Raw genomic sequence first — 16931 nt, forward strand, 5'->3', positions numbered from 1 at the left:
GACAGTTCTGGGCTGGAAATGCAACAGGAGCATCTCAGCACAGGACAGGATGGGAACACCCAGAGAGGGCAGACAGCATTGGCCTGAGCCCAGAGAAGCGATGGCGTATACACGTGGGTACACCCAGCCAGAATGGAGAGTCCCATGGGGCCCTAAAGGGATGCTCAGAGTCAAGTATGGGAGGACTCAGGGCTGCCCACTTGGAGGAGACTGCTGATGTGACAAGTCATGTCAGTCAGGGAAGATGAAAGGCAGGTTAGAGTGGATGGAAAAAGGAATTTGAGCTGAACTTACTTGGGTTTCCATGAGAAAGTAAGAAATGTACTCTCCATCATATGTAAATTTCTCTCCTGCTCTGACACCACCAGGACATAAAATGAAAATACCTAAAATATTCCTGTGGCAGCCGCAGTCCCTGGTGTAATAGTTGTGACTCCACTCCTCTCCTCCCTTTCAGGAAAACTTCTAGGAATGTAAATCAGTCAGAGTAATGCTGGGATAAGCATCTGCTACTTTTTTTAGGAAAAAATCATAATCCAACTTCTACATGCAACCAAATCACTTGCAGCACAATCAGTAGCTGACCACCTCACATATGTTGGGGCTCAGTGTCGAGAGCTTGGCACCGTGGGCACTGGTGAACAAGCCAAACTGGGCCTCTGCCCTCACGGAGCTCGCTCCAGGCACGTGGAGACACAGACTTGGAGTGAGTGATTTCAAGTGATCTTGTAGCTGAGAAGCACTGTTCTCAGGGGAAAGTCACCAGCATCCTGGCCTCATGTAGCATCCTGGCCTTCAGTTTAGCAAGCCTGTCTGAAGCAGTCAGGGTGAATAAGCTGAGGGCTGAAATCAATGAGGCTGGTGTTGGGGGCAGGTGTGGTCAGCAGTCCAAGTAGAAGTCACCACCCACCGCTAGTCCCTTGGACAGCAGCCCAAGTAGAAGTTACCACCCAGTGCTAGAGGGAGCCTGCATCCACTGAGACCCATACCAAAGCTAGGAAGTCAGGGAAGAGATGAGGTCGTGTGAGAGGCAGCCAGAGAGGCCAAATGTGCAGGGTTTGGAGCCCCAGCCGTGAGTTTGGTCTTTATCAGGAAAGCAAACACGAAGAGATGTTTAAGTGTGTATTGAGGGAAGATGGGTGACTATGTCAGACCTGTTCTAAAAGCATTCAGCCATCTGCAGAATGGGCTGTGGTTGTACAAGAGAGAGGCAGCAGGTCAGTATGCCCCGTCCTTTTGATCAGACTTGCCTGAGGATCTGGAATGCCAATGGGGGCTGCATCTCCTGCCTCTGTGTCCTGTCCCTGAGCCTGGCCTAGTTCTCCCTCTCCTGCTCCCTCCCCTCTAGGAAAACCCAAGAGGCTGGTGCTTCAGCCAGTTCCCAAGGGATGGGGACAGAAACAGATATGGACCTTGCTGTGTAAGAACACCAAGGGATGCCCACAGGGTCAATGTGGTGACACCAGGCAGAAATAGGTGACAAATGATAGAAATGGGGGCCAGAAGAACTGTCTTAAGGGACTGACGGTAGTTGTCATGGTACAGGCCATGGATGTGCAGAGACGTGGGTGGGTGCATGACCTGGGGTGGGCAGTGCAGAGATTCACTCACCTCAGGACGCTCTCCTAAGGCATGCTGATTCAGCGAGTCTGGGGCGTGAGCCAGGAGTCCCGATTTTTAAAAAGTCCTCCCCCCCCCGCCCCCTCCATTAAGATGATTCTGACTTAAGTGGTCCAACGACCTTGCTTTTGAGAATGCCTCAACGTTGGCCCTCCTCTTGGCCTTGATCCTCAGTTCCCTAGCTGTCTCTCGCCAGCCTGGGCCTGAAAGCTTATTTCAGCCTTGCGTAGAGATGTGGATAACCAGGATCTCCAGCTGCCGGACCAGGGGCGGCGGGGCGGTCGGGCGGGCCGCACAGCGGCGCGCGGCCGCCAGGGGTCGCCAGAGGCCTCGGCTCGAGCGCTCGGGCTCCTCCGCCCGCGGACGCCGCGCCCGAGCGAGCCTGCGAGCGAGCGAGCGAGCGAGCGGAGCCAGAGCGCTGCGGGCTCACAAAGCGGCAGGACGCGCAGCGGCGGGTGGCAGGAGCGCTGGGGAGCTAGCCAGCCGATTAGCCTTCCCGGCGACCGCGCCACAAGAGCTCGAGCAACTCGGACGCGGGGACCCGGGCCGGGCCCCAAGGTACGTTTCCTGCAGAACCCCGCGCCCCAACTTGGCGTAGTTGGGATACCTCCCCGCGGCCACCGGGGGTGGGGGCTGGCGGGGTCAGGGCCTGCCTGGGGCTGTCTCCGCGCGCCCCTCTTTCCCCGAGGCGGCGGCGGGGGCCGAGGGGAGACACCCCCTCACCCCGTCCGCAGGTATATCCCCCATTCAGTGGGAGCCTGGACTGCTGCTCTGAGCCCTGTTTACTCCCTCCCTACCCCGAGCTCTGGGCGCAGTGTCTGGGAGTCAGGCTTGCGGATCTAGGGCTCTCCGTTTTCGGGGAGGGGTACTGAAGCCCCTATCCGAGAGCGGCGGTGCGTGGGGCGCCCGGACGATAGGGGTCCTCTATAGTTTGATAGCGGCCCCTAATTTGTGACGCAGCCTCTTCATTTGAAACCGACCCAACCCCCCTCCATTCGTGAGAAAGACCCCTGGGTCTGTAGATCCGCCGCAGGTGTGCCCAGGGTTGACCCTGGCCCCGCGGGGCGGTCCCTGCTTGCCCCGACGGCGGGGGCGCGCGGCCCTGGGCTCGCCGCCCCGGGCCTCCCCTCACCGCCCCCGCGTGTCCCTGCCCCGCAGATGCCAGCGATCGCGGTGCTCGCGGCGGCTGCCGCGGCGTGGTGCTTCCTCCAGGTCGAGAGCCGGCACCTGGACGCGCTCGCCGGAGGCGCGGGCCCCAACAACGGCAATTTCCTGGACAATGACCAGTGGCTGAGCACAGTCTCTGAGTACGAGCGGGACAAGTACTGGAACCGCTTTCGAGACGTGAGTACTCGGGGGCCCTGCGGGTGGCGGGAGAGCCTCAGAGCCAGAGGTGGGTGGTGGTTGGGGGAGGGGGCGGTGCGGTGCGCCTCCTTAGCGTGTGGGAAAGGCGCTGGTGCAGACTTCGCAGGCAGCTTGTGGGGTCGGGGTTCATGGGCTTCATCTTGCCTGAGAGGAACTTTAAAGACAACTTGGAAGGCTCGATGCTCTTCGCCCCTGTTACCTGTGGTCCAGGTGTGTGTAATTGGTACGACTGGGGGAAAGTGACTGCACTGAACATGGTGTTAACAGCGAGCAGCTGCGGAGACAGAGGCTCCTTAAGCTTTCGAGTTCTCCTAATGCTGCTGGTTGACTTTATCAAGCCCCCTGGAGAACCTCCCTGGGCAGCAGTGACTTAGACCATCTCTGTCAGGGGGCGCGGTGGGGTGGGGGGTGTCCAGAAGAATGCCTGCTGCCAAGGTTTAGGTTTGGAGTGAGCCCAGCTCGTTGAGTAGGGAGCCAGGTGTCCAGGAGGTTCAGAGAACCATGGCTTTAATACATGCTCCTCTTGGGAGGGAGCATGGGGGTTTGGCCCCTGGGAATCCTTAGAAGGGAAAGGGAGCAGGCACTGGTGAGTTGGTCCGCCACCCTGAAGGGGAGCCTGAATGGCAGAGGATCGCTCCTCTGAGGGAGCCGTGGGAGGCGAGAAAGTTATTCCTGGGCACCCAGAGGCAATCTGCTGCCTGTTTCTGCCCCAGGCTGGCGGCTGCTCCCCAGGTACGCCCCGGAGGATGCCGGCCCAGAGGCTCCTGACGCAGTCTTTCCAGCAGATGGCATCCCCTCTGTGCTGTGGGAGGTGCTGCCAGCTCTCTCAGAGGCTGCCCCAGGTGGTTGGGACCGTGTGCTTCTAGGGGACTAGGGAAAACTTGGATGATATTTAACACTAGGAATTCCTGCCCTGGGGAGGGACCCATACCACGGAGCCCCTGGTCTTGGCACAGGACTCCTTGAGTGGGAGACATGTGGGAGTCACCCCCTACCCTGGATTCCTCTTACCCCATGCCCGACATGCCCAGCCATTGCAAAGGGAGGGCCTGAGAAATCCAGTTAATCCAGATGTCTTCTAGTACTTTCTAAAGAGCACCTCTCCAGGGCCCATTCCAGAGGCGCTAAGGCCTTGAGTGGGGACTTACTTATCTCTCTCCTCTGTTCCTCTTCCCTTTCCTTTTAGTTGATGGTGGTCTTTTCCTTGAAAGAGACTTTCAAACACTTGCGGTGAACAAGCGATATGAGGCCTTACTGCGCTCCTCCCCACGCCCCCCCCCCCCCCCCCCCCTCGCAATCTGGCACCATGACATCTCCTGTTCCTGATCTATTCTGTTAACCATCTTCCATCCCCTTTCCGTTCCTCCCCAAAGAGCCCCGTACAGACTACCTTTGCCTGTGGCTGAAAAAGATGGCCAAGCTGCCTGAAAGATGCCCCACGGAAGCTTCCATTCCCAGACTCACACAGGGTAGAAATTATCTTGCTTTTTTCTTACCTTTTTCATTACGTTTTAGAGTTGAGGAAAGGGGTGGATGCTTGACTCGGCTAGAGCTGGAGGACTCAGCCCCTTCTGCACGCCCCCTCTGGTTCACGTTGCAGCTGGGTTGGATGGAAAGCGACTGTGCTTGTTGGTCTTCCTTGTGGACAGGTTTACTCTGCTTCTGTATCTTTTCAAGGTTTTCTAGTCTTGGTGTATCATGATATGGCATTATTCTTGTTTCCCATTCAGATTTAAATTTCGAAAGATTGGGCTTTTCTTCATTTCTCATCTTTCTTGCAAATGGTGACATTTTAAATTCTTGGATCAGTGTTTTTACAAGCCAAACTGATCATGAAGCTCTCACCTGGGGGGCTTGTTAAATTGTAGCACCCAGACTCACCCCTTCCTCCTCAGAGATTCTGATTCTATAGTTCTGGGATGAGTGCTGGAAATCCATATTTTAAAAGAACATTCTAGGTAATTCCTAGGATGACTAGGAATACTTCCTATTGAAAATATCCTAATATTAACAAAAAGAGAAAAGCTGTATTCAAATGTATTGCTTTTTTTGTTTCTGAAGCAATTTTAGGTGTTCAACTAATATTTTTTAGCAGTATATATTCTTTAAAAATGATAATTTAATCCAACGTACCATTAAAAACATCCAAAATGTTTCAGAATTCCAAATATCTTCAATCATCAACCATGGCATTAATATATGCTCCATGGAGTCTTCTGATGCTAGCCGTGGGTCAGACATAATTTAATGCCATTAATATAATTTAATGCCATTAACCTCTTTAAAGTGTTACAAAACTCAAACTGGATTCTCTTTTAGGCTGAGTCTGAGTGTCTTTAGTTGATTGTTTTACTTGAAATAAGCACAAAACCTCCATCCCCTGGGACCAGGGACTAAAAGATTGCTTCCTGTAGAAGCAATTCAGTGGACAGTTGACAGAGCCTCAGCTAAGGGTGCCAGGGATCAGCCAGCCTGCTGATTTTCGCCAAGCCATCACTGTTTCACTGGTCTCGCTGGAGATTGACAACGCTCAGCTTCTCTCCTGATGTTTCAGTTTTGTGGAAACCCCTGATAACTTTGAAAGACCAGGCCCTGAGACTGTTGTTATGATAGTATTATGATTTTTGTCAGTTTGTGAGAAAGTCACTTTTTTTCTTTTACTTTGTGAAAGAAAACTTTTTGCCCTTTCCCTTGACTTGTTTTCTTTTTTTTTCCTTTGTCTCTTTTCTTTTTTGCCCTCAAGGGAAGAGATATTAAGAAGAGGCTTTTGAACTTTTGAAATTGAAAACTAAGAGCCCCTTTTAGAGAGTTGATGATACCCCTTGGTGGACGTTATTGGCTAAATTTGAAGTGGAAGTGGGTGGCGTGCTGTGTGCTCCTTGTCCTCTGGCCTGTTGAATGTGCTCTGATGTTGCCAGAGAGGACCGGTCACCTCTACTTAATACTTTGAAGTGGTCCTGTTGCTCTAGATATACGAATAATGCTATCTCCTTCTTTCCAGAGGTAAAACTTTCACAGCTACTGTATGGTTTGTTGCCTGGAGCAATGGAGCCAGGAGAAATATAACAACATACAGATGTTTGCTCCAAAATGTAGTGGGAGCCTGTTAGTGTGGTGGTCATTCTTCCTTGATAAATACTAGCAATTGGGATGTTTTGGCCAGATGGAGACCTGGACTTGTGCACAAATACAGTATGAAGAAGGAGAAGATGAAGAAGGCAGATGTTTTTGTTAAGTTGTATGGTTATTTCCCAATTCCAGCTGCTCCCACTGGTGTGCTTTTAGCTCCTCTGTGGTTTCAGGTTGAGGGGTGAGGATGCCACCACCATTTTCCTGATCTTTTTCTGACTCTGATTTGGCTTTCCATACAGTTACGGTAAGGAGATTTTCCTCTGTTCATTCCTACATTCATTTGTAATCTGTCCATTCATTCTAACAAATATTTGACTGTCTAACATGTGCTAGGCAGTGGCTAGGAGAATGAGTAAGATATATACATGTGATCCCTTCTCTCAGGTAACCGCTTGTCTGCTGGATGGAACTTTAACTTCCCCAGTCGGTATGGCTTCCTTGTTCTGTTTTCTTTGAACAAAATATTTATTTATTTATTTGGCTGCACCAGGTCTTATCAGTTGTGGCATGCAGGATCTTTGATCTTCACTGTGGGGTATGGGATCTAGTTCCCTGACCAGGGATTGGACCCCAGCCCCCTGCATTGGGAGCTTAGAGTGTTAGCCACTGGACCACCAGGGAAGTCCCTGTTTTCTTTTTTTAAAAGTTTTTTTTTTTCTTGTAAAGGTAATATACACAAATTGCAATTAAAATAAAACATTGCAGAAATAGTGGAATCTAACATTTATCCTGCACTTAGTGTGCTAGCCATTGTTTAAGGTAGTTTACATATATTATCTCATGTAATATTCATAACCATCCTAGGAGAGAAGCACTATTATTCTTATTTACTAGGAGGTGAAGTCTCTTGCCCACAGGGCTGGACTGTGAAGGAGCTGGGCTGGACCCAGGCGGTCTGACTCCAGACTCTTGCAGCCCATTGAGAGAGGAGTGGATTTGGGCTGTGAGTCGCCACTGGTATTACACTGAAAGTCTTTGCTGCTTTCTGCCTAAGGGAAATCAGTGAGGAGCCTTAGGTTGAGACCGAGTGGAGTGGGGAGCCAGGTGGACACAGCTTATGGTAGAGGTCACATCAGGGCTTCTCTTCTGCTAATAATGAGCTTCTGATTTGATTAAAATAATATTGTTGCTTACACCAAACATGACATTTTCTTTCTTTTGCACTCATGAAACTAGCCCTGACATTTAACTCTGGGATAATTGCCTTTAGCAGGCCCGAAGACTCAGAAGTGTTGCCTTGGCTGGCATTTATCTTACTCCAGAGTGACCTGAGTTTGTAATTCTAATGAGACCACAAGGACCAGCCTGTGTGCTTTCTCTTTCTCGTGCGCACGCTGTGGGATTTGGTGGTCTCTGTAGCAGGACTAGGGTGGCACGGAGCATCTGATCTGCTCATTTGATCTCAACATCTCAGCTATAATGAGTTTCAAGGGCAAGGGAGGCTTATTGATAGAATAGTAGCTGCCTCAGTCTGTGGGGTCGGTGACAAGAGAGGTGGTGTGGCTTAGTGGATCAGTCATTAATCTGTCACCACAGAAACTAGACTTGTAATAGAGAGTAGCAGAAAATCATTTTGATTAAACAGGTTCAAGGAGAATTAAATGAGTTTGTGATCCTGACTTTCCTTAATGAACCCATCTTAAATCCCCTATACTAGATGACCACCGATAGAAATAATTATTTCACGGGAATCGTTACAAAGGGACAGTGTAGAAATTGATAAGCCTATGGCCATTCTTGTATTTTCTGCCCTTTCAGTTTACTCTTGTAGAGAGAACCTCATTTTTGCCTGGCAAGGATGGTACAGCTTGTGCCCCAGTCGACCCTCCCAGGCTGAGTTCCCTTGTGTCTCCTGGTCCTCCCAGCCCTGCCCCAACTGTGCTCCAGTGGAATTGGATTGCTAGGCAGATGAGTACTCTCCTGTATGCTGATGAGATTATTTTCAAAAGCAAGGACTGGTTTCAAATGGGTCATCGGACCCGTACCCTTCCCCTGGAAGAGTGGGACATAAACATGAGCACAGCTATTTTATTGTGCTCAGGGAGACACAGTAATGTTAGAAATTAAATATTTTAAAATGTCATTTCTTACCCATTTACTCACTGTAGTGTATTTCAAATTAAACACGCTTAGTGTCTAAACTTGAGCACCTTCAAGATGACTCATTTTACCTTTCCTCTGGGGAGGTGACTGTTTTTGTTCCTTAGGAAATTCCTCAGACTCAAGCTCATAGATGGTCTCATCTCCCCGGGTAAGATAATTACAAAGGGAAGAAATTTTCTATAAGAGACTAATTTGCCCAAGGTTACAGGTATTTTTTGGTTCATATTTTCTCCAGTAGAAGATGCCGTCAATTGTAGGATGTGCCCTTTTTTTGTGCTACTCAGAAAGAAAGCAGTGTTGAGAAGGAAGAGTTTAATAGAGCCATGGATAAAGCCAGGACTCCAGAGGATCCCCTTGGTGTGAAGGTAAACGAGAAATAAACTCACAAGGCAGAAAAGGGACCATAGCAGAGTGACTCATGTGTCTGTACCTTGGCACGGGTGGATGAAGGGGAAAGATAGGATCTGGGCGATTGGCAGGCTGGCTCTTGCAGATTTCTGGCCTGAGTGCACACAACCATGGTGGTCTCCCCGCCCCAACCTTAGACAGTAAATTCAGTCTCAGGCTGTTTGTCCTCTCTGAATCCCTGACTTCTCATTTGGTAAATGTGGGGTGATCACAGTGTATGGGTGAGGGCTCCAAATTGCAAGTGACTGAAACCTGGTCCACACTGACTTAAATGGAAAAGAAAATTTACTTGTGTAACTGAGAATTCTGCTGATAAATTCTAGATCTAGATAAGGCTGGATCCATGGGCTCGGCTGTACCACCAGACTTGGGTGTGTGTGTTTGTCATTTTCTTACCACTTCCCCAACTGCCCACCCAGCTTTGGACTCTATTTCCCACGTGTTGGTTGTATTCTCAGGTTGATTAGTTCCATGTAGTGACTCATGGCGATTACATATTTCTATTAAGTGAAAGAGGAGAGTGAAAAAGGCTTAAAGCTCAACATTCAGAAAACGAAGATCATGGCATCTGGTCCTGTCACTTCATGGGAAATAGATGGGGAAACAGTGGAAACAGTGTCAGACTTTATTTTTCTGGGCTCCAAAATCCCTGCAGATGGTGACTGCAGCCATGAAATTAAAAGACGCTTACTCCTTGGAAGGAAAGTTATGACCAACCTAGATAGCATATTGAAAAGCAGAGACATTACTTTGCCAACAAAGGTCCGTCTAGTCAAGGCTATGGTTTTTCCAGTGGTCATGTATGGATATGAGAGTTGGACTGTGAAGAAAGCTGAACACCAAAGAATTGATGCTTTTGAACTGTGGTATTGGAGAAGACTCTTGAGAGTCCCTTGGACTGCAAGGAAATCCAACCAGTCCATTCTGAAGGAGATCAGCCCTGGGATTTCTTCGGAAGAAATGATGCTAAAGCTGAAACTCCAGTACTTTGGCCACCTCATGCGAAGAGTTGACTCATTGGAAAAGACTCTGATGCTGGGAGGGATTGGGGGCAGGAGGAGAAGGGGACGACAGAGGATGAGATGGCTGGATGGCATCACTGACTTGATGGATGTGAGTTTGAGTGAATCCCGGGAGTTGGTGATGGACAGGGAGGCCTGGCGTGCTGTGATTCATGGGGTCGCAAAGAGTTGGACATGACTGAGCGACTGAACTGAACTTAACGTACTGTAGTTTTTATGTCTCAGTATTGCCACAAAAGTCCCAGAACTGAGACTTGTCAGGTTTGCCTGTGTTGTACCCCAGTTGATCACTGTGACCACATTGGTGGCATATGTGTTAACCGGCCAGTCTTGGGTACACGCCCATTCCTGGGGTGGGACCTGGGACCTGGGTGGTGGGGACTCCATCAGGTTACATGGTTGAAGCAGGTTGAAGGGTAGTTTCTTAAGGGGAAATGGATGCCTTGTGGGCAAACATCACAGGGGTCCACTGTGTTGATCAGCCCCACTTGGCTGGCATGGGGAGGATAAATTGGCTAATACTGGTGAAGCTGTTAGCAAAGTGTCTGGCTTAATACTAAGTGGAGGCTATTAATTTTATTAGTATTAACAACTCCTGTTATACTTACATATGCATTATTCCTCAGTTTATGGTTGTATGTATTTATGTTTTAGCTTCTTCTGTAGTTAATTCTTCCTGAAACAAGAGCCTGCGTTTTATCATGCCTTGCATGCAGTAGGTGGTCTGTTAGCATTTTATTGATTTGAACTATTACTTAAGCACACCTCTTGATGAATCTCTGGGAAAGGAAAGCCTGTAGAATTACTGGTGCATTTTTTTTGGTAGGTGAAGATTCTAGGTTACACACACATCGAAAAACATCTTTTTTTTTTTTTTCTTTCAGTCTAACCCCCATCTCTATGTAGGACCTTACAACTTTTTAACCCCTTTTAGGATATCCTGATGGACAGAGCTCTTTGTCCCCAGACCTTTCCCATTGAGCCCAGTGCAGAAATCTGCTTAGTAAATGTTTGAATGAATTTGAGTGAATGAAGGAATGAAGGCATGAACTCTTCCGTACCAGGATTTTGCACACTTCCAGGACAAGGAAGCAGATGTTCCTTGTAGAGGGCTGGCCCCAGGACGCCATGCTGGCCTTGGACTTGTGTCTCTCATTCTGTTAGTAATTAACCATGATGATGGATACAAACCGATGGGCATGCTGTGGAGAGGCAGGGGAGCTTGACTGAGAAGCTCAACGCCCCCCCCTCACAATCTGGGTGCAGTCCCTGAACCTGTGGAAAACTCTTCATGGTGAAGAGGCCCCTCTGAGCCTGGGCTCACCTTCCAGTCTTGTCGTGGATGAACTTGGGTCTTGGCTGCAGCATCATTGTCCTCATCTGCAAAACTAGTGATCGCACCTCCTGTGGGGTTTGGGGAGCGTGGAGTGAGCTTCTGGCACAAAGTAGATCCTTGTGATCTTTCAGTGCCTGATATAATTACCTGTGATTCTGATATAATTTCTGAGGGTCACTTTTATGTCCTGGGAGCATAAGTGAGTTGCTGGCACACAGCTGTAGATGCTGCTTTCTGTCTCATGTCTTAGAGAAATGTTGGGGAAATTGGTTCCATTTTCCTTAAGCCTGTCTTTACTCCATACCTTGCTGGCTGGGAGGCTGTCTTCAGTTCTATATGGTTTTTTGAAAGTTAAATTTTTTCTGATTGTAGGTCCTGGCATAGCCATCTCTGTTGTGTAAATTGCCCTTGCCCTGCCTCTCCCTTAAAAAAAAATTCTTCCTCCTCCTCTGGGGTCTGGGGCCCATGAGTTTCTCCTTCCCTCTGTGGTCAAGAGTCCTGGGTTTTAGAACTCCTCCAGTTCTCGCTGCTCTTTAGAAATCAGGGTGAGATGGAATTTCTTGGATAGAGAGATTTGTGAAGTTTCTATTTAAAAAATGAGACTGGTATTATATGGACTATTCCTTGACTTCCTGCCCATCCCTCCCTCCCTTTTCTGAGAACCAACTGGGCACCAAACCTGGAAGCTAAAGATGGAAACCAAGATTTCCACCCACAAGTGTCAGAGTTCAGACATACCTGCAGTTGGAGTGCTGAACAGTATGAGGCGTCATTGCCCCTGCTGGGTCTGGGTCCTTCCAGTGTCCTTACGACAGATGTGAGGATGTTGATTTATCTTGGGGCCAGAAGTAAGGTGTGTTCACGACTAGTGATGCGAATTACTGGGGATACTCCTGGAAGGATAGCACTGATGTCCAAATTAACTTGATTGGGTTGGTATTCTTAGGATTCTGTGCAAATATGTCCTTCAGGAAACCCTCTCCCTTGATCATTTAGGGCCAAGTTTTCTTTGGTGCAGTGGCAAAGGAAGGAAGGAAAGACATGTTATACATTTTGTTGTAATACTTTGCAAACTCTTCTTGTGTGATCTGTGACATGTCACACTACAGAAGACACTGTCAACATTCCCCAGCATAATTATGTGATGGGTGAGCAGGAATTTATGCAAAGTCCATGGGCGCCTATGATTGAAGCAGGGAAGCAGAACTTACTTCGGGTGTTCCAGGCAATCTTTGCAGAGATAAAGCGTGGAGAAAACAGGCAGAGAGCAAAAGGCTCCACTTTCCTATGGTAGCTCTACCCTTACTGTTCCACTATTTAAGTGGAATCACTCTGAGTTCTAAGAAGGGCCAGGCCAAGTTGCTGATGATGCTTCATGGCCAAGGCAAAAAGAAAGATGCCCAGAGAAAGGTGTTAGAGCAGTGGTTCTCAGAATTATGTCTTTATAATCTTGAAAAAAAAAATCACTGGCTTGTTTAAAATGCAGATCTCAGCCAGAGCAGTCTTGAATAGGTCAAGAGTGGCACGCAGGAACCTGCATTTAAAATAAGCAATCCAGGTGATTCAGATGCAGATAGTTCTCAGACTGTATTTTCAGGAAAACCATGGAGAATTATTATTTATCCCCAATAGCCAATACCACTAGCACTAATGAATAATATGATTTTAGACAAAAAGCGTTTGAAGATGCAGAGTAAATTATTATGAGTGCTGTATTTTCTCTTGAGGCCAAGAAGGCTATCGTTGACATCAGTAGAAAGAAAGGACTTGCTTTCTGGTATAGGTATGTGCATGGGTCTCAGCAGAAACCTTGTCATGAGGTGTTCCTAGAGTGGAGTGACATTTGACTTGTCACTACTCCTAGGGCATCAGGGCTGCTTATGCACATGAGCTCAGTGGAACTGATGTGGGACCTTTCCCATGACAAAGTCTGAGCTGATGATCTCAGCAAATTTCCTGTCTCCAAAGGGGCCTAATCACAGCCAACTCTGGTCTGACTTTGCATCTTCTCTAGCAGGACTGATGATGTTTTGTGCACAGATAAACAGGAGGACATTGACTCTGACATTGGCACTGGTTTATGGAGAAGTGGGTATTGAAGATGGTAGATGTAATAAACAATGTTTACTCTAGGCACACAGATGCAGATATTGTTGTCCTTCGATATCAGCATACGGTTGGTTCCAGAACCCCTGTGGATACCTAACCCCAAGGATGCTCTAGTTCTTTATGTAAAATGTCCTAGTACAAGTTCCCCCCACCTCATCCAAGGGTTCTGCATCCATGGCTATAGAGGGTAGACTGTACTGTCAGTTGGGAACACAGAGAAGGTCTGAGGGCTATGGCCTGGACTCTCTTCTTGGTGTACTAAATCTTCATGCTTGATTGGTCAGATCATTTTGGAAAGATCAGAGAACAATAAGAGCAAAGACTAGTCAAAGTTTGGAAAATTTATAAGGATCAACAAGACATAGCAGTAATTCCTTGGGGCACACTGAGCAAACTCTGAAACTCTGCTTTTCTCTGTGTTGGCTGAATTTCCTCTAATTAATGGCACTGAAAATTGACAAAACTATTGCCAAGAGGAAGAAAATAGTTCAGTGTATTGAACAGACTTGAGTGGCTATTTGGAGTGTTTCAGTCACCCCATTGTTAAGGGATAATTGGGTAGTTTCCAGGTATTTCTGTACTCGCTGGATATGTTGAATTCCTCTGTGGCTTTGGTGGCCTTGGTTGGTTGGTGTCCAGTACTTTCATCCCACAGAGGCATCACTTCCCACCTCAGCTTGCTAGCCTTGCTGTGACTCTGTACCTGGTCTGTAACCTTTGGCCAGCCATCTTGAATGAGGTGAAAGGAGTGAAAGTGAAAATGCTGTCCATGGTAAAGATAAAATCACACTGTCTTTCCTGGTGTTAGATAATTTTTTTTTCTAAATAAGATGAAATTGGTTTAAAAATTCCTCTCTCCTCAGAAAGACCTTTGCATGTGCTTAAAAAAATATCTTGTTTTTTTTCCCATGGTCATCCTGAACCTAGATCCTTACCTTTCTAGTAACCAGAGATGGCTGGATGGCATCACTGTCCAGGCTTCTGTGTACTAAGCGCTATGCTGGGCAATTAGATGTAGCAGGGAGCAAAATATGCTCTCTCTCCTCTGGCATCCACAGTCTTCTTGTCTGAGATCAAGAGAAGAAACAGAGGTGCTTGGCGGCCAGGGAAGCCTGTTAAGGATTCCTCTGCAAAGGGAAAGGCCTGGTCTATAAAGGGACAAGAGAAATCTGGGCAAGGTGGACATCCAGAGGCCTTGGGACCTGGGATAAAGTCACATAAGACTTTATCTCTGAATCTGTCTGGTGGTCAAGCCCCTTGAACTTATTGCAGCTCTTACTGACATAGGTGGTGGCTCCTGCTATTTTGCCTGAGTTTAGGACCCAGCACTGACAGCAGAAGGGTGTGGTCTGTACAGTTGAGGTGGAGCATTTAGGTGATACTGGCCTGGATGTGTATGGAGGCTGAAGTCCAGAGAGTTGAACATTGTCAGGGCTCCAGGTCAGGGCCAGTAGCAAGTGGAGAGAGAATTGCAGAAGAGTCCTGGTCCTTAACAGCCTGGCACGGGTGGGGAGTGTGTTTCATTGGAGTGGAAGATGTGCAGAGAGAGCGAGGGTTCCAGTCATACCTGATGCACTTTCACACACCATCCACCCAGCAGCCCAGTCAGGGGACAGGATGTTACCAGCTTCTGAAAAGTCCATCTTGTGACTCCCATACTCACTGTCCCCCTTCTAGGGAAGAGCTCTCCTGAGTTACAACTCTAAGGTTAGTTTTGACTGCTTTTATACTTTTATCAATGGCATCATAAGAAGGTATTTTTGTGTGTGTGTCTGGCTTCTTTTGCTCAGTATTACCCTTGTGATACATTGTTGTTTGTGACTGTGGTTGGTCCATTCTCATTGCTGTGGGGTTATTCCACAACTTACTTACCTCTTCTTTTGTGAAGGAGCACTTGGATAATTTCTGGGTTTTGATTTACAGAGTAGCAATCTCTTGGACATGTCCTCTGGTGCATCTACGTGTACATTTTTTTCAGATGCATACCTAGTTGTGGAATCCATTGCTCATAAGGTAGGTGAATGTTCAGTGTTTAGAGATGTGACTCCATAGTTTTCCGAAATAGTTCTGCCAGTTACTCTGCCTCCATTAGTGTATAGAAGTTAGCTGGGAGCAACATTTTTGTCTCTTAACTCACAATCCAAGTCAACCAAAATGTGCTGAGCATCAGTTATGTATCAAGTACTTGCCTACCCTTATGGAGCCTCTGTTCTAGTTGAGGAAGAAAAACAGTATGCAGATTGAGGTACAATAATTGGTTTTTAAGTGCTAAGGATAAAAACAAACTAGGGTGACTCAATTGGAAAAATAGTCTCTTCAATAAATGATGTTGGGAAAACTGAGTATTCATATGCAAAAAAATGAAGTTGGACCCCTATCTATCTTACACCACTCACAAAAATTAACTAGAAATAGATTGAGGACTTAAACATAAGTTCTGAAACTGTAAAAACCCTTGAAAGAAACCACAGAGGGAAAAGGTCCTTAACGTTGGTCTTGGCAGTGATTTTGGGATATGACACCAAAAGTGTAAGCAGAAAAAGCAAAAATCAACAAATGGGACTATATCAAACTAAAATGCTTCTATAACAAAAGAAACAATTGATAAAATGAAAAGGCAACCTACAGAATGGGAGAAAATACTTGTAGACCTTTGATCTGATAAGGGATTAATATCCAAAATATATAAGGAACTCATATAACTCAATAGCCAAAAGTAAATCCAAATAAAAACAGAAAAGGACCCGAACAGCCATTTTTCTAAAGAAGATATACAAATGGCCAAGAGGTACATAAAAAGATGCTCAATCTCACCAATTATCTGGGAATTGACCCGGTAAATCAAAACCACAATGTGCTGTCACCTGACACCTGTTGGAGTGTGTGTGTGTGTGTGTGCGCGCGCACACGCAGTCATGTCTGTTTGCGACACCATGGACTATAGCTCCTCTGTCCATGGGATTTCCTAGGCAAGAACACTGGAATGGATTGCCATTTCTTTCTCCAGGGGATCTTCCCCACTCAGGGATCCAACCTGCATCTTTCACATCTCCTGAACTGCAGGCACATTCTTGACTGCTGAGCCACTGGGGAAGCTCCTACCATTAGAATGGCCGCCAACACAACCATGAGTGATAACAAGTGTTGGCGAGGATGTGGAGAAAAGGGAGCCTTTGCTCAGTGTTGTTGGAGTTGAAAATTGGTGCAGCCACTATGAAGTATGAAGGTTCTTCAAAAAATTAAAAGTTGAACTATCACATGATCTAGTGATCCCATTTCTGAGTATATATCTGAAAAAAATGAAGTTGCTGTCTTGGAGAGGTGTCTGCACCGCTCTGTTCACTGCAACATTATTTGCAATAGCCAAGACATGGAAACAACCCTGGTGCCCCTAGACACAGGAATGAATAAAGAAACTGTGCGATATATACACAATGGAATATTATTCAACCATGAATAAGAAGGAAATTCTGCAGTTTGTGAGACTATAGATGAACCTCAAAGGTATTATGCTAAGTGATATAAGTCAGAGAAAGAAAATTACTGTATGGTATCATCTATGTGGAGTCTAAAAAAGCCAGACTCAAACAGTAAAGTGATGTTTCCCAGGGGGTCGAGGAAATAAGGAGATGTTGGGCAAAGAGTACAAATTTCCAGGTGTAAGGCGAGTACATTCTGGGAATCTTCATGTATCATGGTGACTCTAGTTAAAAACGCTACATGTATACTTGAAAGTTGTTAGGAGAGCGCACAGTAAGTGTTCTTGCCATAACAACAGCATCACACTGGTAATTTTGTGAGGTGATCTATTGTAATTGGTAATCCTTTCACAATAC

The 16931-nt window shown here is 47.0% G+C and overlaps 1 protein-coding gene across 2 annotated transcripts in view; it reads left to right on the forward strand.

Annotated features, from left to right (window-relative positions):
• Positions 1–2020: 2020 nt before the first annotated feature.
• The window catches only part of SPOCK1 (SPARC (osteonectin), cwcv and kazal like domains proteoglycan 1), a 582941-nt gene continuing 568030 nt past the window's right edge, over positions 2021–16931 (forward strand). For both annotated transcript variants that reach the window (XM_025292652.3, XM_025292653.3), the window contains exons 1-2: positions 2021–2178; positions 2779–2964. In XM_025292652.3, coding sequence (XP_025148437.1) covers positions 2779–2964 — 186 coding nt within the window. In that variant the 5' untranslated portion in view covers positions 2021–2178. The remainder of the gene's footprint in view (positions 2179–2778; positions 2965–16931) is intronic.

The sequence above is a fragment of the Bubalus bubalis genome, chromosome 9 (assembly GCF_019923935.1).
Source record: "Bubalus bubalis isolate 160015118507 breed Murrah chromosome 9, NDDB_SH_1, whole genome shotgun sequence".
In the NCBI taxonomy this organism is placed as follows: Eukaryota; Metazoa; Chordata; class Mammalia; order Artiodactyla; family Bovidae; genus Bubalus; species Bubalus bubalis.